Source organism: Euprymna scolopes, chromosome 22, assembly GCF_053919585.1.
Source record: "Euprymna scolopes isolate OS-2025 chromosome 22, ASM5391958v1, whole genome shotgun sequence".
Classification (NCBI taxonomy): Eukaryota; Metazoa; Mollusca; class Cephalopoda; order Sepiida; family Sepiolidae; genus Euprymna; species Euprymna scolopes.
Genome location: NC_136503.1, coordinates 37,358,781 through 37,381,838, shown reverse-complemented (window position 1 = coordinate 37,381,838; position 23,058 = coordinate 37,358,781). Strand labels below are relative to the sequence as shown.

The following is a 23,058-nucleotide window of genomic DNA, read 5'->3' as shown; positions in this document are numbered from 1 at the left end:
ATGGAATGGAATAGAATAGAATAAAAAAAATATTATTCAATTTCTTATCAAAGACTTTGAATATAGACCAAAATATCAACGTAATTGTAGACAAAGAAAGGAAACATACCTGTCCATTGTACTTTTGAAGTTTGCTTTCAATCAAGCCATCACCACTAATTTCAAGATCATTTAAGGCTGAGGGACCAAGCTTAAAAAGAAAAAAAAAAAAATCAAAATATTTAGCTTATATACATTCTGGATGATCCTATTTAAAAAACAAAACAAAAACTCAGTTTTACTTAATATTGTATCAAATAATTTATATATATATATATAAGTGTTGGAGACAAATTTGACACTTTAGAAAGAGAGAAAATTACAAACTTATCTTAACCAATCTCTGATGTAGTGTCAAAATGCAAAGTGCATCTCTTAGATCTTTTTTTGTGTCTGTGGGACAAAGAACACCCCCACTCCATCCCCATCTGTGGATACAGTTGGGGACAGTGAACTATCTGAGAACAAAGCAGTCAAAAGTTGTTATGATCAGATGAGGCTACAAAACCAAGCCGAGTATCAGTGAATGTGGAGGAGGACTATATAATACAGCTTTGTCCGTCCTCAAATACTTAACAGATACAGTTTGAAAGATCTTGATCTTGCAGAGTTCAATATTGCAAAGGACCGCATAAAAATAACTGTGTGAAACTTGTATGAACACATACTTCAAGGACATGCAAATAAGAATTTAGAAAGGTTTATATTTATATGCCATTATTTGCTTGGTGGAATATGACTGTTAGCAGATATAAGGAAATATATAAAGAATGCTCAATGTATCCAGTAATGAATTGAGAAAACAAACTTACCTCCGTCATGATTTCATTACCACATTTGTCTTTAATGCTAATTTGTATTTCCGATTTCAAGTGTTCATTAATTTGGATAGCATAATTTCCCTTCACCTTAGACTTCAGTTGGGAAGGCTCTCCGGGCTTAGCCCTAAAAAAGAAAGAGAGAAACAAACAAATAAAAATAAGATGGGTAAACATGACAAAATGTCTGATTGCACAGAAAATATTAGTTTGTTCAGAAGGATGAATGCGTTACATGATCATACCAACATAAACTGATCTGTGCTTAGGAAAATTTCTCTACTGAATAAATGTAGTGCTTTCAGCAAATCCTCCAACCTAGTATGTTGTGTTTGATCAGATCTCACATTGCATATTCATCTAATCATGGATCTGTGATTGCGCTGCAGTCGGGCGAGAGAGCACCCGACATTCGCTACTACTGATACAGCTGCTATACAACTTATCCTGCATGTAGAGATGATAATTCATGATGTTATCAGAAGAAAAAGATTAAGTTTTTTTTTTTTTTTTTTTACATGATTAATAGAATAGCGCATACAACTTCAATAGAAACATTGCATTTTCATTTGACCATGTTCTTAACTATTAAAAAAAAAAAAAGTATCAATTTCATACTACATCTGTATAGATATTTTCATTCTGCGATAGGAGTTTTCACTTACTACTAACAATATATATAAATTGAGCCAGTTGTCATACTAACAACGAGATTAAAAGGTTAACTTACTATTCATGATAGACAATTTCTTTTATACTCAACCCTGTTGATGCAAATGTTCAAAGATCAACTAATTTACATATTGCTTTGCAAAACAAATTCTCATTGATTAGCAATCATTTTTTTTTTTTTTCATATTTGATGATAGTTTTCATTTTATTATTACTCATTGTATATGGTAGATAGTGCTTAGCATATTGGGTGAATAGCTTTCCAGGATGTTGCTCATACTAGCTGAGGATAAGTTTGACAGTGGCTTTGTTGCTGTTGAACTGAGGTCTAGTTCTATTCAGGCCTAAGAGGTTTAATCTAATAGGCTTTACTTTCTATTTTTTCAAAATGGGTTATTTTATTGCTAATCGCCTGAGGCACCTCAACTAGAAAATGCCAACAGGTATACTCAAGCATTTTTTGTAGGCTAGAATGCTAGCTCTTCATAACCTTGTGTCTAAAACCTCCTGCAGAAGAGCCAAATCCGGTTGCATTGATGCAGTGTTGCATACTTGAACTTGCAAAATAAGTATTTCAATATATACAAATTTCTGGGGAATGAGATTATGATTTCTCAATTTTCCCAGGCAATGCTGGGACATCAGTTTTGATAGTAAAAATATATATCTACATAGTATTGCCAGAAAAAAGTCCTGTGTTCAATTTGTCTTTAGTTCACCGTTTTCCTCCTACTAAAATCAATATTTGATAAATATTTGTCAGTTTTTCTTGTGAAGTGTTGCAGCAGGTTGTCAAGAATAAAATATAATTTGATTTAATTTCTTTCTGGAAATTACTTTGTTCTGTTTAAAATAATTTTGAAATAGTAACCGTCTTAAAAAAAAAAAAAAACACAGAAGGATGTAACAGTATTCATTCATACAAAATTCACTTTGAGTGAAACAAAATGTTTCTGAAGGAATAAAAAGAAAAGCCAAACAAATTTCAAGTAAATGCACTATCAGAGAAAATGCACAAAGTACTAGTTGTTTATTTAGAAATAGAGGCGGTAACTTATATATGCAGATTCAATCTTAGTTCAATCATAAGGCTTGTTATCCAAATTGCTTAAAGGCAATGTGAGTTAATGACCATCTCATATTTTTCTTTGTGAATTTACTATCTTATAAATAACAGTTTAAGAAAATAAATTGTATGAAAAAATATAGCAAGAAGAAAAAAAAAAAGTGAACTCACTTGACAATAAAGTTAAAGTGTGTATCAGAACCATCCAGGATACTAACATGACAATATTTTTGATCTGTGGTTGATGTCGGCACTTTTATATCAGGTAATTTTTTTTCTATAACTAGTTCTTTACTCAATTTCGGAGTCCAGTTTACCTGCAAGAAGAAAAATTATTTTTTATTTTTAAATATACAAATAAAATAAATCCAATGAAATAATATAGCAATATATAGCAATACACACAAAAAATTAAATTGCTTAAAACATTTCAATAATGGCATAATAAGAGCATGCTCTAAGAAAGAATATTCATAATTTTTAAAAATCTGACTAAAAATAAGTTATGACTATTTTTGTGCCTCACACATTTGAATATTTTTCCCTTTAAGACTGTGTTCCGTCAAATTGTTTTTACATTACTTTTTCAGTAAAAATGCTATTTCTTTGTTAAAACATATTAAGCAATGAAATTTGCCATATAAATGTACTTTTGTGTAAAGAATCTGATTATTGCACTGAAAATCTCCAGAGATTAATGGTTTTCAAATAATCTACAGCAAATGCACATAAAATATATTGCAATATATGAAAGTTAGAAGTAAAAGTTGAATTGTGATGCATCTTACATGCAAGAAACAAACCTCATACTAGAACTGATTTAGTGCTAGTGTACTTTTTTATATCCTTATATATATATATATATATATATATATATATATATATATATGCAGGACTCTACATTGCAAGTGAAACAGTCGCATTTGCAAGTGATTTTTCAAAATGGCAACTACAAATAATGAAACGCTTATCTTTTAGCGATTGCATTTCTTTCACTGACAATCTTCCAAGTCTTACTACTGAATGAAAAATATCTTTTCAACTTTTTTTATAAAATGAACAAGTAAAATTATTTAAACAAGAAAAGTTTAATAGAATATACTCTTTTTTTAACAAAAGCTGTTTAAAAAACATCTGAAGAAATTAGAATGTTTATACATTTAAGTATCAACATTAAATTTGTTGTATATTTAGAATTACATTTATTTAAAAATATACAGAAAAATCATGTGGGCTTGGCTAGTAACTTTTCTATTTGGCTAGTAAACGAAAATATTTAGTTGTTGAACGTCAACTAAAGATAAATTTGTCCGTACAGCCCTGATATATATATATACACACACCAAATTTCAAATTGAAAAAATATCAAGAAAAAGAAAACTGCTCTAAAAAGGTAATAATGGACAAGAAATGGAGGTTCAACATTAATTTATAATTTTTTTTCTTTTTTTCCATTGAAGTTTTTTTTATTTTTAGGATATTTACACATAATCTATCTATATATCTATAAAAGTGAACGTGTCTGTGTGTGTACATTTTCCTACGCAATAACTCAATTTTTAGTCTACAGACTCGAAATTTGACATACAGGGTACTGAGATTTGGGAAAATCTATGTGATCGGGTTTCGGCCAGAAATTTGGCTGTTAAGGGGTCAAAGTTCAACGATTTGACCTTTGAGAACTCTACCAAACTCCAACAATTTTGGGTCTAAACACTTGAAATTTTAGATATAGGTTAATAACTTGATTTGAGCCCAAAACAATAAATTTTAAGGGATCATAATAGAGGTCAAAGTTAAAAAAATTTACTGTTTTTTTTTTGTTCAGCATACAACTCCAAACACCCGGGCACCCATGCTAGTATATCTATAAAAGTGAACGTGTGTGTGTGTGTGTGCGCACACATTTCCCTATGCAATAACTGTCAATTTTAAGTCTACAGACTCGAAATTTGATATACAGAGTACTGAGATTTGGGAAAATAGATGTGATTGGTTTTCGGCCAGAAATTTGGCGATTAGGGGGTTCAACGATTTGACCTTTGAGAACTCTACCAAACTCCTCCGACACTTTTGGGTTTAAACACTTGAAATTGAAGATATAGGTTCCTTGGACATGGATCTAACTTAATAACTTGATTTGAGCCGAAAACAATACATTTTCAGGGGTCATAATAGGGGTCAAAGTTTAAAAAATTGATCGCCTTTTTTTTTTGCTCAACATACACCTCCAAATGCTAGTCACCTAAAAGAGAAGAATCTTTTTAATTGGCACATATAAAGTCATTTATTATCAGAATTTAAGTTTGAAAGTTAAATATACTTTAAAAAACTAATATTTCTTGAAAGAAATTTCATAAAAAGAATCACTGCATTAATTTTCAACAAAAATCCCTCCTCGTCAACATAAGTCGCAAAAGTTGTAGATTTCAAACTAAGCTGACAATAGCTGCTGCTTGCATTGTAATGATTAGCACCACTATTTAAATTGTTTACTTTTGCTGAAAAATGGGTTAAAATTTGGGGAGAAACCCTATTTAAAAAAATATTTCATACCAAAAGATAAATCAACATAGAATTATAATTTTCATGTATAATAAATCATTTACTGATTACTTGGGATATGAAAAATATTTAGAAAAAAAAAAAAAATGTTCAAAACATTATGTTAAGTTTTATTTTAAAGACAAAAAACGAATGGACCAATTTATTTTGTACCCGTGACAATAAGTGAGATTGATGTTTTTCCTAACTGTTTTCCAAATTTAATAACAAAATTCCTCATAGGAATGGTACCAAGCCTCTGAACACCATGGGGGTGTAAAAGAAAGAAAAAAAAAAAAAAAAAAAAAAAAAAAAAAAAACCTGATGCAAAATGGCCGTTTCATAGAGTTAACATTTTTATCATTACTTTCCTAAAACCTCTTCAAATATATTATTTATTAAAGCACACAAAAGGTTATTCATTTCTGAACAAAATGGTGATACTGAGGATTTAAAGTGCTTTGGTTTCTGAAATATCAACATTTTAGTAGAACTATCTTGAAATATCCAAAGCATTTTATGGTCAGTGGGCATTACTATATAAAATGAAGATAGAGTAAATGCATTTAGCAACGGTGTATTGAGATATATATATATGTTTTTTGTTTTTGTGATACGTTTTGAATGAATTCAATTATTTACGAAAGTGCATTTTTACCTAAATGCGAGTTGGGAATAATTTTCCCTTTAACCAACTTGCACCTCCACATGGGAGCGGCATACATATTGTTTTTAAAATATAACTATCCACTGACACGTGTTTTGTCGTCTACGACTCATCAGAGTGGCTGAATCTAGCGAGATTCAAAATCGAGACCCTGATTATATATATAATAAATTCACCTAAAAAAAAAAAAAAAAAAAAAAAAAAAAAAAAAAAAAAGAAAATGAATTTGCAATAAGAAAAAAAACATCAGGATATAAAAAGCTTTACCTGATTAAGAGGAGCAAATTATAAAATAAAATTAGGAATGTGTGTGTGTATGTTATATAAAATAAATTAATAGCAGCAGCAGAAAAACAGAGTGAAGAGAAAGAAGAATAGATTACCTTAACTTTTGCACAAATTTTTTCATCAACTGTAATCTCCCTGCCAGCTTCATCCAAAAGATTAAAAGCTAATAAAAAAAATAAAAACAAAAGATAAAAATCATCAATTGTAAGGTCCCCTTGCATATGTTAAAGTCACTATTTTGTAGTGTACATATTCTAAGTTGAAGGAACCCTTTTGTAGGATATGGGCCGCTAAAGTTTCAAGTGGCAAGTAAAATCCGGCACATGTAACACTTTCTTCTTATAATTGTTTTCTGTACATTTTATTAAATGTATATTTTTTCCCTTTTTATATGTATTTCCATATTTCTTATCTGCTCTTTCATCTATCCCCATTCCTATTCTTTAAATCTTTTTCTGTCCCTTTTTAATGATCCCCATTATTTTTTTCCTATTATTTACTTATATACTTTTGCATTTTTTTATTTTATTTATCCTCCTATTCACGTATGCTTACGTCCTTCATATCTTTTATTTATTTATTTTTTACTTCTTATATTTTTTTTTATGTATACATTCTTCATTTCTGATCTAAATGTTCTTAAGCCAGCTTTTATTTATAATTTCTATAATGCTGGCTTTTCTCTTTTGATAAGCATTTAGCTTTGAAATGCCATGACCGAAAGAGGTTTCTTTTTTTATCCTATCTATATATATAAAAACGAAAATGTGTGTATGTATGTGTGTTTGTGTGTCCGCTAAAAACTTTCGACAGACAGAACAAAAATTCACAAACTCTGTATCATATTGAAGCTCCATTCTTTGCTCGAAAAATTGGCCCAAAACGTTTATTTTTTCACTCCGAAATCAACAATTTGATTAATTTCAGTCAACAAAAACGGTCCTCTCATGACGACGACTGGTTCTACGCATGCATGCGTCAGATGACGTCATGACCTGATTTACTTTAAATAGTTGAAAAACTAAATTTCATGTATGTCTCGTTAGCTCAGTTGGTTAGAGCGTTGGTTCTATCTAAATGTTTTGGGTTCGAATCGTGGTGTGAGATATCTTGTTTTGTTTTTTTTTCTTTCGATTTTTTAAATTTAATATTGAACCAGTGTTATTTAAGCCATTTTTCACGTAACGTTCGTTTTTCTGTTACTTCGCTTATCCACCCCTGACCAGACACCTAAAAACTTCCGGGTACCCACCGATTTTTTAAATTTTAACATCGAAACAGGCTTATTTAAGCCATTTTTCTTTTTCCGATTTTTACATTTAACATCGTTCGTTTGCCTTACGTTAGTTTTTTTTTGTGTTTTTTTTTTCGATGTTTTGATTACTCACCCAATCCTTCAATGAATTCTCCTGCAATTCCAATAATTTCCTGAGAATTTTTAAGGCGCACAACTTTTCCTCCTTCACCATCCACAGTATAGGAAAGCTCGATACTAGCAGTTTTGCCACTTGGAATGACAATGATTTTTCGCTCACATGGTTTCACATTCTTGAAATTCTATTTAAAAAAAAAAAAAAAAACAAAGTTAAATAAATGCTGAAATTAACAATTTCAATAAAATGAACCCAATTTTGGTTAACAATAAAATTAGTTCTAAGCCAGAAATCAAGTGTTTATTTTTAAAGCCAGTTTTTTTTTTTTTTTTTTAAATCTCAGAAATATGTAGCTTAAGGAAATATGACAACTTCTTTGACAGACATTACATATGTTGTGTCACTGATATACAATTATGTGCTTATTAGCTTGCGAATTCTGGAGCAGTAAAGTAATTTCAATTGACGAAGGAGTAATTTACAAATGTCTTCTACATCATGATCCTGAGCAAAGCTTGCAGTCGCTTTTAAACTCAAACCGAGTCAGTGATTGAAGCCGAAGCAGGATATATATATATATATATATATATATAGAATAAAACATACATTAATATTACAATACTGTTACAAGAAATTGTAAATTTCACTAATTTAACAGTTTCATTTTCTGTTTTTCTGAAAGTGTTTAAAGGTGTCTTCAGATACCTTATGCATCCTGTGTATACACAGGGTGTGTGTGTGTGTTTGGATTCTTAATCCGGCAGGGGGGTGTGATGCGTCTAGTGTGTTAGGTATAAATTAGTGTTTACATGCCTTCTCACTTCCAGCTTACACCGCTAGCTAACCTCATGGAGAAAAGGGAGCAGCTATGCATAAGTCTTCCCTTCCAGTACATAGCCTCTCCGTCATCGAAACTCCTACAGTGCCTCCACGTTGACCACACACGGTAACTGGGTGCCTTGCGGCCCCAGGCTAAACCTGTAGGAGATCTCGGAGTAGTAGGGGACACCAAAGGTAGTGCGTTATGGCCCACTGATGTGTGGACATGCCCTGGCATACTACCAACCTCTACCCCACTGTCTTGTGGGTGCCCTTGGTTGGGCGAAGACTAGGGGAACCAACCCCAAAATCAAACACCATTGCCTTGTGGGCTTTATCACAGCAAAGGGCTAAGAGATGGGAACTGACTTCAAATCCTACTGCTGCCTTAGAGTTTTCCTTAAAAGGCTATGGAACCTCATCCAGAAAGAAAAGGCGTAGTAGCAGACACGATAGAGCGACTATCTACCTCACTGAGATTACTTTCGGCCAGAAGTTGTGGCTTCCTCTGCTGCCAGTCGTCGTGGATTTGCTCCTTTTGGAAATGAGCATTGGATGTTCAGAGGTGTTTATCTGATGCATGACAGATACTACACCTAAACTGCGCAAGCAAGTTAGGAGCCAAGGTGGAAAGTCCTGTACCGAAGGATAAAGCACTGAGGCCCCGACTAGTCATCGTCAAGGCTGACGTACTGCATTATGATGATGATGATATACAGGGTGAAATGATAAAATTGTCGCCCTAGAAAAGACAACATGATTTCATTTCCATTTGATAAAAACTGGTTTTCTTTTTTTTGTTGCAGACCATCTACTAGTTAGCCAGTTGTGTACAAATCCCAAGTTATGAGCCTTCTATCATGTCCGAACGTGACACAATGTTCAACGAGTGAGATCAGAGATGCACTGCTATACAACTCATGCTCGCTAACGATTCAAGTTATAACAACAGAATCATTGCAAGCACCCCTGAAATGCAAATATGGCCAGTTCAATGCTTGAGGGCAAAGCTCAAAGTTTCTGGCCATGGTTATGGTCTTTGGTGTAGTTTAAAGTGAGAGCCACATCATGCCACCTCACATCTTTGAAGTTGGGTTGAAAGACAACATCAAAGTGTACTTAGATGTGATGAAGAGTGTAGTGATCCCCTTGTGCAATCAGGTGGCCACTAGCAGACTCTGGATGTGGCAGCAGGACTCAGCACTGGTCCACAAGTCCAAAGAGACACAGGCTTGGCTTCAGGATTGCAACGACTTTATACCCTTCTCTCATTGCCCCCTTCCCTGACTTGAACCTGCTGGACTACTGTAAAGAACATCACCAATATAAACTCCCATAACACTACAGCCAGCTTGATTGCCGCCATCCACTGTGCTCCCGCTGGTGCTTCGGGAAAAGGCATGCTCTATTTTTTACATAGGCATCACCACTTATCAAGGCCAAGAGGCCACTCAAGGATAAGAGTTAAAGAGTGTACAGTAGATAATTGGACAATATAGTAATCGTTAGTAATGGAAATTCGATAAATTTGTTAACTTATATGGAACGGCTCATCAAAAACTTGTTTACGTTAGACTTGAAGACAACCATATTGTAGTCAGCTGGAAAGCAGGAAAACAGAAGGCAATTCCACAGGCGTGCAGTTCTAAGAAAGAAGCTTTGTTCATGGAATCTACGTTTAGGTTTAGGCACAGATAAAGAGTGGGGGAAATTATTGATAGCGTTTTCTCCTAGACGAGTGTTTCTTGTGAAAGTTTGGCGAGGGGGGACCATAGATTGGAGCTCAGTCAAGCACTTACCATGAAAATAACGATAAAGCAGAGAAAAACTCACATCATCTTTTCTGTGAGAAAGAGGTTGCAGGGAAGAGAAAAGGACATCCCCTATGAGGCTACAAAGTCTATTTTGAACTCTATCAAGGCAGGATAAGTCCTTTCTAGCAGTTCCTGCCCAGATGTGGCAACAGTACTCCTTAACGTACCTGGCTCTTATATAGATAGAGAATTGCATCAGCAATGAGATATCTACTGGATCGATAGAAGGATCCCACCATTTTTCCAGCAGCCTTGGGAACGGATTTAATGCATGTGTTCCATTTAAGATCAGGAGTAAAGGTCAAGCCCAGAAGCTTGTCAAAACATGAGGCCTCCTAAGACGAGAGCCATTCATTTCAATTGATGCCAGATGGGGATCAGAGTGTTTCCATCTCAGTTTGAGCATTTTTTTAATTTAAAGTAAGTGAACTACCTATAAGCCCCGATGCCTGAGAGTCTACTAAATATATATACAGATGTAACTATTTAATCCAACAGCCAGGCACATCATCTGCTAGTAATATAAATAAATTTGTTTTTTTTTGTGTATTGATATTCATATCAAAACTCCTTTATTAAATTTATTTAAAAAGAAAATACAACTTTCTTATATATGGTTTGTAGAATTGAATTCACTAGCAAAAGATCTAGCTAATTTGCATATTCTTTTAAATATTCATTTAAATTTTCATTTTTTTATGGATGATCATCTTTAGTTAATTATTACGTGTAATTACATTCATGCAGATATTCTACATAATTTATACTTGCGTAATATTTGCACAAAAAGGTTATAGTAACCACAAACTCTTTCTTTATATATGTTTAAAAAATTTTGCCTACCAAACTCCTGTCAGTTTTTGGTCTGCAGATATAAAACTTAATATATAGGGTATTCAAACCCATGCAAAACTTTATATTTGGGTTTTAGCTGGTGAAAAATCGATGCAATCGTGTGGAAAAAAAAGAAAAAAAAAAAAGAAAAAGGAATTTGCCTGGTAATGGTCAAACAATGGCATTACAAATATGCATGTGCAATGCAATAGCTATTCGTTCAGGTTTTAATTTTTAGCCTTGGAGCAAACATGTCTTTATAGCTAAGGCATTAATGTCAAAGGAAGAAGTAAATCATAAGCTAAACATTTTAGTTTTGATTATTGGTGGTGGTACACGAACCATTTTTTTTTAACTTAAAATTATTACTATATACTGGGCCCAATATAATATAATAAATATGAAATCAGCATTAATCAAATATATTTAAGTGTTAATGCTGGATCTAACAATTCTATATTATTTGAAGAAAAGTATTCTTGTGCTTGTTGAGAAGTGTGTATCGCAGCGTTGTTTTGCTGGAAAATCTAATTTCTTCCACACAGATGTGGACCTTCAGTCCTGATAGAAGCATTTTCAAGCATTGAAATGTACTTCAATGATGTTTGCCGGCCTTCCACTACTTGCAACTTTAGGGTCCCAGCTGACGAAAATTACATCATCAGAGAAAATTACATTTTCCCACTTCTCTTCATCCCAAGTCTGGTATTTGGCAGCATATTTAAGTCGGTTAGTTTTGTGCTATTCAAGAAGACGTGGTTCCTGCAGTCACTTTAAATGATTGAAACCCTTCATTTTCAGATGCCTTCTTATGTTTTAGGACTACATTCTGCTGCTGTTTGGATTTTCAATCGACTTGAGCTCATACTAGAGTTTTTTTTTTAAAACTTCTGATACGACGATCCAATGATGGGTTATTTTTTTTGGTCGACCTGGACTCTTTTTGTGCCCATATTGATCTGGATTTCTTAAAAAATTTGTGATGACCGTTTTGCTACGATTCACTTCATTTGCAATGGATCTATGGGAGAGTCAAAGATCCTTCCTCTCTCAAACTCTGATAATGGTTTCCCTTTTGCCATTTATAATTTAGTAAGATGTTTTTTATCCACTAACAAGTTGCTTTTAGTAACATAGAAAGCTTTTCGTATTCATTTTGTCAAAACTAGCCGATTTTATTAAAGTGGTCTTATCATTTTGATCAGGTGAAAATGTTTGTTTCTTAAAAAATAATTATTAGATCAGGGTTAAGGTTTCGAATAAAGCAGATTTTATTTTTTTCCCATCACATTTTCCCTTTTGGCAATGGTTTCAACCATTTGTTTGATTAAAAATTTGATAATATGCATAAACGCTTACTTTCTTAAGTGGTCTTATGATTTTGACCAGGACTATATATATATATATATATATATATATATATATATGTATATTCAATTGGCAAAAACTAAAACAAACATGCTTCAATTGGTATGTAGGGAAAGGGTGATAAAAATTTACAGAGAAGAGGATACAGTAGACCAGCACCTGTCCAAGTTCACCTCAAATTGCTGCATTGTTAGCACATTTATTACCTCTCTTGGAAGTTTATTCCAATGTACAGAAATTCTGATTGAGAAAGCAGACTTCTTCCAGTTCAATTGAAATCAGTGGTAGAGCAGTTTCATGTTGTGTCTGTGTACACCCTTTCTGGTGCAAGAGTTAGTAATAGGTCCTGAGGTATATTGTAATGGTCATTCAGGAGAGATTAAATTGAGTCTACTTTTATAGGCCAGATCCCATACACCCTGCATGATTCAAAGTCTTTGAACTATATATCTAAAACATTAAAATTTTTCTTCCTAATATGATGACATTGGGTCTCAGCTTTAACTACTTGCCTGTTTAACTTACACTGAAGAGCAGTGAAACAATTTGTAAATGACTTAATATATCACAACTTCCAATTCTTCACAGCTGTGTACATAATTCTCCCCATTAACTACAGCTATTTCTCCATTTCATAACCACTCAACATCATCCCAAATGACCATATGCGACACTCTACATAAAATAAGGAGGAAAAAAAAAAAGAAACTTACCTGGAGTTCTATATTTGCCACAATTTCTTGGTTATTTTTAACTTTTGTCATACAAAGAGCATCTCCAGTTAGAGTGCCCATTCCACTGGTGGAGCAGTCAAGAAAATAGGTTGGTAGACCAGACATGCCAGAGAACTAAAAAGAAGTAGCAATGAAAAAAATATAAAGCAAGAATTCAAAAAAGCAAAGTTATAAAAGATAAGTTAATCAGAAATTAAATCAGGGTTTAGTTTTCAAAATGGCTGTCTATATAAAAAATCATGGACCATGAATTAGAAATTCTGATTTTTATTCTATCTCCAGTTTAAAAAAAATGTTTTTTGAAAGAGTTAAGTAAATAAAAATGCTAGAATGACATGAAAAATCTATAATATAATCTCTTTGGTTAAGCAACCTCACAACCACTAGAATCTCTTAACCGACACTTGTTATCCACAATTTAGGTAGCCTAATTTCTAATTGTACAATAAAGTAACCCCCATCACAGATAACCCTATTGGAGATATAACACCTAAGGCAGAAGTTGACAAATCTGGCATGCCAATCTTTTTTTTTTTTCCTTTCTGGCATTTGAACCCTCTACTCTCTTTTACATACATTTCAAAATAATCTGGTAAATATTCACTTTTAAAATTAGACTGTTTCATTTTTATTGATTATCCTAAAAAGAATTAAAATCCACAAAAGAATGTTTAATTCTATATCTTTGCTATACTTTGGTTAAAATTATTTCATTGAAAATTATAATTAGAGAAAACAAGGAACCAGAGTTTTCCTGGAAAATGTTATTTTTTTTTTACTTATATCATGGTTAATGTTTGTTCAAAAGTTCAAGGCATAGTCATTGAGACGAATGGACAATGATGAATTTACAGGGCCACCCTCCTTTTGTTGGGAGACCAAAAATGAATAAATAATGGTTTCATAAAAAAGAAAATATCAAGTTATTGTCTACTCTTTTTCTAAAGCCAAAAATAGTGCTTTCAAATTATATGTATGTATATAGTATCTAGAATTACTTAAAGGTTGTTAAAAATTAGGCACTTGTCCAGAATTCCTCCTATATTTAAAAAAAAAAAAAAAAAAAAAAAAAAAAATGTATGATGTATATACCTGGGAAAGAAAAAATATTGTATTCTGAAAATCATGTAAAATGATAAAGTAGTTTTATTTTTATGAAGAAAATCAAATTTGTTTAAATTATCGAGAATAAAGCATTTCTTGATTTCTGATGAAATCATGTGTGATATTCTAAGATGAAACTGAATTTAAAAAATTTTTACAATATGAATTAAGGAAATTATTAGCAAGCAGAAAATCTTTTAACAAATGCAATAAAAATGACTTACTTTGCAAGTAACTAACAATTTATTGTCAGTTGTTACATTGCCTGCCATATCAAGAACTTCAACATTAAACATGGGAGCACAGCCATTTTCTATATCCAGGTCATTTTCTGGTTTCACAGAAAGGTGGTATGGAGGACCTTAGTGGAGAAAAAAATTTAAAAATTATTTTTAACTAACTTTTTTATATTGTGCAAAAATGTAGCCAAAAAGATTATTTGACATTAGTTCAAAGCCAATTATTTTTAATTAAAAACAAAATTTCTAATGCTTTTTGCTAATAAAAACAATATGTAATACATTCATCATAGTTACTTTCATGCAAATATCAAGTAGCAAGGTTTTTTTTTCCACAAAATTTCAAATATTTATCTTTGTACTAACTATAAAATGGTAAAAGCTAGGTAAAGATGGAAATTGACATAATCACATACTCATTAATTTATATCTGCTGAAAGAGCAGGTATAAACTAATGATAAAAAAAAAAAATTGTAAATCTCCCTCTGTTTAATTATTAGCATAATGAAAAGAGAAAAAGGTTTTAATTTGTAAATTTCATGAACAGTGTTATTTGTAACAATTATAGCTTCTTGTTCGTTAGCCATTTGTTTATTTTCTATTAGAAAATAAACAAATGGCTAATGAACAAGAAGCTATAATTGTTACAAATAACACAAACTAACAAATATACTTGCAAATAATGTTTCTGCTCTGTCAGTCTTAGTTGTACTTACTCTACCTTTTAAGCAGGGGTGCGTGTCTCTTAATATGCAAATTACCCTTACCCAGTCATGCGGCAGACAAATAGCTGCCAAACATAGTAAACATTTTTAACTGGGTAAATTTGAACATTTACTATTGCAAAAAAGCAATTATTACAGGTTAGCTATACCTACCCTGCATTGCCCAGAGGTTTTACTTTCGTTTTATTTTAGACTTTTTTCTTTTTAAAATGAAATTCTTTGTATTTTTTATTTTTTCCTCTAAAATTTATAAATAAATGAGATGCTAAGAGCCATAAGTACAACTGTTGTATAGCGGGGGACATTTTTAAGGATGATGTGGAGTTCATATTGGGACAATACATATAACGGATATAACGATAGTGATGAGAGGGAGAAAGACATTTATACATATACAGTTCTGGGATGCTTGGGACTTCATATATATATATATACTGACTGGAGATGTATACAAGTTCTTAACACAGAGGAGGGGAGATGCATAATCCTTGAAGGGTTACACAATGTTCATTATAGATAATGATAATAACAATTACCTTTTCTGTTGTAACTGAATGACGACACGAGACAACACGTACAAAACATGATGATGACTTCTTTATTTATTGGATTGATCGGTCGAATGACGTCAGGAATGCACTTGTATCTACATGGTAAATCTTCTACCCCTTCGCCTCTAAGGGATTAACTGACCAACTCTCTGGCTCTCTTGCTCTCTCTGACTAGCTCTAACTGACTCTGCAAAATCTGAACCCATAGAACTATATGAAGAATTGTCCTTTGTCTATGACGTCAGAAGTGTTGTTTTTCAAACGTGACTAATTTCACGTAGTTATGCATGTTTGTCTAAAACACTTCTGCAAACAAAAGAATCTTCTCCTAACCTATTTTTTAACAATATATTTTTAATTTTCATTGTTCATTCTTTTACTGACATATTTAATATTCAGATTTCTAAAACAATTAACAATAGCCTTAATTTCTAACATTCCATTTCTTAACATTGCCTACAGGGTTCGATTCTAGGCTTATCCTAACCTCATTTCCACTTATTTAATATTCTTATTTACATGGAAAGGAGACAGCCTTTCCCTGTAACACAAAATCAAAATGCAGATCAATACACTTAATGCAAGGAGAAAGTGATAATTTTTAAGTCACAAGGTTTTTTTTTCAAGTTTCTTTTAGTACTTTCTGCCATTGCATTTTTGATTTCAATAATTATGAATAAAAAAGGTGTAAATTAGGAAAGGAAAGAATTTGTTAATTTTTACTTTTTTAAATAAAAATACAAATCTCATTTTCTCAACTGTCAATTTTAATAAGTTGGTTTTGCCATATAAAAGGAATTATTTTGTAAAAAAAATATTGCATGGTCATCATTTGTATTACAAAATCTTGCTTTCAGTCATTTTGACTTTTTCAAATTTTATTTAAAAATCTTTGCAATTTTTTTAATTTTTTTTTTTTTATCAATCTTAGATTGTTATAACCGTGATCATCTTTGTTGGATCGAACCAGCTTCTCTCTTCGGCCTGCATCCCAATTGTATACATGGCAGTCCTGTGAAAGATGGCTAACTAATCACGATTCCACCATTGAATACCGATAAACTGTAAACCTGACCATTCAACCAAGTCCCCCTTGATGTTGTTGAGTTAAGGTCCATACGGAGGGAGTAGTATCTTTTTGACATCTGTAGCATTCTTGACCATTCCCATCAATGCAACACTCAAATATCATTTGTCTCAAAGCACTTGCGCAGCTGTAGTCTCTCTATACTGAATGACCGCTCATGCCTGGTGCAGAATCAATGTTTATGAGGTAACCCTGTTGATGTGCATAGCCAAAACACTTAAAATCTAGAGGAATTAAACCTTGATTAAAAAAAAACAATCCCATTATCCTTTATGGATAGTTGTAGTTCCTGTGGTGATCATTAACTAATAGATGCTTCCGCAGCATCAGGGAAGATCATCCTGCATACCAACCATAAGATGCATTGCTCCAATTAGCGGAGAACCTAAAGATCACCCCCTTCTAATCACTGCAGGATGGCATCAGGACTCGGCTGTCGGGAACTTCAGTTGCTGGAAAGGCAACCTAAGACTGACAGACCTGGCACATAGTGACATTAGGGCTGCAACGTGACTAAAAGTAAACTGGTTTACATCAGAAATTAGTTGTTACATTTGGTTCCACATTCTAGGCATTTATTAGATAATCAATGAAATATGGGAATGTCATAATTGAATAGAACTTTAATTCTGAAAACACTAATATGACAAGCACCTCTTCAAATTTCATATCAATAGACATTTTAACAAGCCGCATGTGCATGGTTCCCCTCTGGTGCTGTATGTGAGATGACGCCAAGAAAAAAAAAAAAAAATGGTGAAGAAATGATAAATGTGAGAATTGTGAAGGGCCAACGTTGCTTTTATATTTTCGACAAGTTTCAGAAAAATCTAATGGATAGCGCAAAAGTTAGGGGTAAAGCTCCTGGGAACGCTGAATCCTAGTGAAAATGGGCAAACTGCAGTTTCACGCCTTGACATGCATATCTGAATTCAGCACCATGGAAAACCACTATATAGACATAAATATCAAGTTTTTAAGTAATATGAAAAACAGCTCCAAAAAGGTATGTTTTTTTAGCCCAAAAAGTCCAAGAGATGTGAACTAAAATTTTGCCAGGGTCATCCATACTCAATTTATATTAAGAACAATAGCCCCCACATTTTGGCCAAGTTTCAGGAAAATCTAATAGATGGATCAAACGCTATGGGTCAAAAAGTGTCATTTTGGGGCATTTTTGACCTCTTGGGCCCCTGGGGATGCTGAATCCCAGTGTACATGGATAACGGTACAGTTTCAGGCCTTAATACATGTATATTCGAGTTGACCACTGTGAAAAAAAAACACTATATTGTCAGACATATCAAGTTTTTGTTGAGAAATATGAAAAAAGAGCCACAAAAAGGGGAGTTTTTAGCACTAAAAGTCCCCGGGGACACAAACTAGAATTTTGCCAGGATTACCCATACTGGATTTATATTAAGAACAATGGGCTCCACATTTTGGCCAAGTTTCAGAAAAATCTAATGAATGGGTCAAAAGTTATGGGGCAAAATGTGTCATTTTTGGCCATTTTTGAGCACCTGGGAACGCAACACAAATTTTTGTGAAAAACTTTTCTTTTTTTTTTTTACTGTGCACATCTATTAAACGAAATACAATTTGTGGCAAAATTTCAGGAAAAATTAATGGATGGTTATCTGGCAATCATCCGAACTAACAGGGTCCCTCTCCGATAAATCAGCAAAATGAATATTATTACATAATATTGTTTTTTATTAGTTTTTTTTTTTTTTTTTTTTAATTTTTTAGGCAGAAAAAACACAAAAAAATAAATAAATAAAATTCACCTGGCAGTAAACGAATCTTCAACATCTGTTTCTCTTCCAATTCTGCTACTTTCACAGTTAAGTTAAAATTCTAAAAAGAAAAGAAAAAAAAAGGGTCCATTTAATTTAAAGTAAGCAACCATCAATGCATGTCTGCAGTGTGTAGCCAAAGAATAAAATCAACAATTGGAGAGATAAATGCAGATGTGTGCTTTTTCTATGGCAACAGGTTTTATTTGCAATAAGAAATTTTCAAAATTTAATTGTTGTATCTAGTAATAAAAAGACAAGTCTTTTTCATCCAGACAAATCCTCCACCCTATAAAGAGCGATGTGTATTCATTTCCAAGTGTATACCCACACATTGAGCAATTAAGTTCAAGTATATTGTTAACATGAACTAAGAATCAATATTTTTTGAAAGTGCTCAATACATGTGTAGAATTAATAAATAAAATTATTTAGTGTAAGAAATCTATGCGTTTCAACATTTCCATGTCTCTTCAAGAGTTGATCGATCTGCATAGACTTCTTACAATGTTTATATATATATATAAGTCATAAAAAAAAAAAAATAATAATGGAAAAATGAAGTTGTGTTTAACTACACTTGCTAAATGATTTTTTTGTTTTAATTATTTTTACTGTGCAATCATATCAGTTTGAAAAAAAAAAAAAAAAAAATCCACTAATGTCAGCTCACGGAATAGGGGCATGTGATTTACGCAAGTAATGTTCATGCATTTAGTAGTAATCTGATCTTTAAATCAACCACAAATAAACAAATTAAAAATAAATTAAAAGTCATTTTTCTTAACCGTAAAAAAAAAAAAAAAAAAAAAAAAAAAATATTTTAAAATATGTTGACAAAAAACAAAACATAAAACTAACTTATGAGACAACCCTCTAAGCCATTTGGCTACGGTGATGGTCATACCATGGTGTTGCAAATATATGTATTTAACATATCCGAGGTAAACGGTTCACGCATGTTCAGATGTTGGAATCATTTTTATTCAAATTGGATTTTGAAAGTTTTAGCGAGGCATACATACACACAAATGTTTGCTCTTTATATAATAGATATATAGGGAAAGACAAACTTAACGGAAAGGATGAGGGAGGGGATTATATGGGAACGGAGGGGGGGGGGGTAGTAATTTTTATTGACTAATAACTAGGGCTAGGACAACAGAATATGCTAATTGTTTTAACAAGTATATATCTGACAGACACAGTTAATCTACCAAGAACCACATCACTCTATATAAAAACATAAGATATCAACAGATATATACTCGAGTATCAAAACGCTGAAAAGAATATTCTCTTGTCCTAGCCCTACTGATAACGTACGGTTAAAAAAAAAAAAAAAAAAAAAGAAAAAAAAAAAGAAGGTAAATTTTAGTAATGCCAATGTGTGTAGGTAAAATGTTCAAGGTTGTTGTCTGAGCAGTATGATACATCATTTACAATTTACATTTTATGTATTTGTTCTGGTAACAAACCAATCAACTAATAAGTCTCCTGTGACACCAATGCTTTCATTAATGAATATTTTTATATTGCTGCCATGCATTCTGTGGATGTCTAGGGCAAATGCAAATCCCACGCTATCGTACGACTTGTTCAAGCACTCTGGTTAATGTAATTTCAGAACATATCTGATGATGGAGAGGAGTGGTGGTCCATCTCCAAAACCCTTGTAGAAGTTTGTAACATTTCTATTCTATAGACATCCAACACAAATAGTCCACTCTCTACCCGAAATGTTATCGTACCTTGATCGGTCAGAACAAATACATTTTCTGATCCTAACTCCAAGGTTAAGAAAGTGGCAAATGAAATTTTTAAAAATATACTTTTTGCATTGCACTTTTGACAATCGGGCAATTCTATAAAAAAAAAAAAAAAAAGTTGGAAAGTGATAATGGTCGTATGAACATGAAATTGCTTTCACATTATGCGAAATATTGAATAGATATGGTTAAAAGTAAACTCTTAAATTTTAAACAAATTTGAGCAAGAAATATGAAAGCTATTTACAAAATGCTAAATATTTCACTATTGATTCAAAGCTATAATATACTTTAATATTTTTAAACATTTTTACAAGATTATGACAATTAATATTAGATGCTCTTTTCTGGAAATCTAGTGGCGTCATATGTGACCGTTTTGAAGATTTTGTTCCCTTTCCAGCACTCTGAATTTTTTATCTATAATTTCTTTTTATTAGCTAATTCATTAATGGTATCAGAGATATAATATATTTTAATTTGTCACGGTACACTCATCCCAGGCATTACCTTTTATGGATAGGGGGTAATGTACTATCTATTCTTTTATCACACCCTCTTCCCAAGCATTAACTCTTTTTAAAAATTTTTATTTTATTTTTGGGCGTTGAGAATAATGTTCATTGATCATGATATCATCCTTTCAGTTATGTAGTGTGATGATGTATTTGACTATAAAAGGTTGAGAATATGTGTTGCATGGAAAGAAATGATATAAGAATAATACGATCAATGTATAATGTGAATCTTAAAGACAAGCTTAGATTTGATGCGATCGGAGAAAGGGTAAATCCTAGACAATCTAGAAATATGTATAAAACAAAAGACTATTGGTTTTTACATTAAAATAATAGATGTAAGTGCTTAGGTTAGTAGATATAGAACAGTTGAGATAGCAAGGTCAGTTGGCAAGGAAAGTAATAAGGATGAATTTGAAGAGAAAAGTGATAAAGATGTGGCCAGAGATAGGTTAGTTTGAAAGTAAATTTCTAAAAGCATGCCAGCATATAAAACTGACATTGAACTATGATAACAATGATGACATTGAATATGCAAAACTGGGCGGTTTATAAATGAAAATGGAAAATCGATAAGGTTACCTTTCCTGTGGTGCAGTTGACTAACCCTTGGGCACAGATTCCTTTCACAAGCAAATTGTTGCCTTTGATTTGAAGACTTTCATAAGTTATATCCAAACCACTGCAAACAAAGTAAGATGAAAATAAGGATTAAATCTTTGAAATAACAAACAAAAAACAGATTATGTATGGTTGTGTAAATTCACCAATTCTTTAAGAGTTTAACTTTTATTTTTATTAAATATCTCAAATATTTTTTTTAGTGGAGCTGAAAAAAATTGCCTGCAAATAATTTTAAACCCAGGCTTGAAAAATTGAATAAAATGAATAGGAAAATCAGATTAGTTAGATTATTATTTAGTTAAATACAACATTTTTTTCATTTATTACTTCTATACCATCAAAATGTGTTACTGCTACTTGAATAAAAAAATAAAAAATAAATAAAAATATTTTGAAATGATCTTGTATATAGTACAGTCAAACTCTGCAAATATTTAAATAATTTTAGGTATTCCTAATTTAAACAATTTCTAATAAACATTTAGTAATGTATATTTATAATCTGCATAGTCATATTTTCTTATATATATGCAATAGTTTAGTTAAAACATTTTGATGTGGCACACGAATACTACACTTTGAGCTCCATAAAGAACTAAAAATGTTTTTGTGTCTAGGCATTTTAAAATGAATGAATGCAAAAAGAAAAAACTAATTTGATCTACTATTGTATTTTTAACAGACATGGGTAGTGTAGTATCAGTTCTGTTGTGATAAAGTGATCATAAAGAGATATTAGAGAGTGGAAAACATATCTGTTTTGTTGTCATATCATCCATCAGACATTACCCTCTCGTGTGTGTGTGTTCGTTCATCATGATACTATTCTTCCAGGCATTACCACCTTTTTTGAGAGAGGGTAAGAATCCTCTCAGGCTTTATTTTATTTCCTCCTTTGTTGCATAATTTTATTTGTCATGATAAACTTATCCCATACAATACTTTCTTTTTTGGATGGAGGGGGGGGGGGGTAATGTACTATGTTCTTTTGTCACAATATCATTCTCCCAGGGATTAACTCCTTTTTAGGGTGGGGGATAATGCTCGTTGATCATGATATTATCCTCTCCGTTACTACCTATTGAGAGTTAAAAAAAGAAAAAAAAAAGAAAAAAAAAAAAAAAGAAAAAAAAAAAGAAAAAAGGACAATTCTGATAAATTTACAACCAAAGTAAAAAATATTCTTTCCACTAATTCGTTTTTATCATTAAAAATAATTGTATTAGTATTTATACTTACTTCTAATGTAAGATAATATTTGGTAGATGTAGGACATGCTCCACTTCCCTTCTAAAACATGTATTTCATTTTTTTTTCTGTTTATCAACGAAGTATCACATTTTCAGATTGCGCACACACGTGTATATGTTTATGTATTTGTATGTACAGGATGAAACTGATTAATCAATCATTATGAATTTTAGAACAGCTGCAAGATTCTAAAGATGGATAATGTGGGCTATATTTAGTTTATTTTTATTTTATACAAAAGGGGTAAAGAAAGAGGTGACTGAAAATGAAAGCTTTTTTGTGAAAATTCATATACCTCAGATATGAAGTGTTAATAGTTCTTTGTCATCAATTAATAGATAATGGTGGGATCTT

At 32.0% G+C, this 23,058-nt stretch overlaps 1 protein-coding gene across 1 annotated transcript in view; it reads right to left on the bottom strand.

Moving 5' to 3' along the window:
* LOC145243971 (structural maintenance of chromosomes flexible hinge domain-containing protein 1-like) overlaps nt 1-23,058 on the bottom strand; it is a 157,265-nt gene that overhangs the window by 57,725 nt on the left and 76,482 nt on the right. The window contains exons 22-30 of the mRNA XM_080107107.1: nt 21,412-21,511; nt 18,534-18,603; nt 14,365-14,501; nt 13,016-13,150; nt 7,483-7,651; nt 6,190-6,257; nt 2,767-2,912; nt 852-984; nt 110-190 (exon numbers count right to left, since the gene is read on the bottom strand). Of these exons, the coding sequence (XP_079963233.1) occupies nt 110-190; nt 852-984; nt 2,767-2,912; nt 6,190-6,257; nt 7,483-7,651; nt 13,016-13,150; nt 14,365-14,501; nt 18,534-18,603; nt 21,412-21,511 (1,039 nt within the window). The remainder of the gene's footprint in view (nt 1-109; nt 191-851; nt 985-2,766; nt 2,913-6,189; nt 6,258-7,482; nt 7,652-13,015; nt 13,151-14,364; nt 14,502-18,533; nt 18,604-21,411; nt 21,512-23,058) is intronic.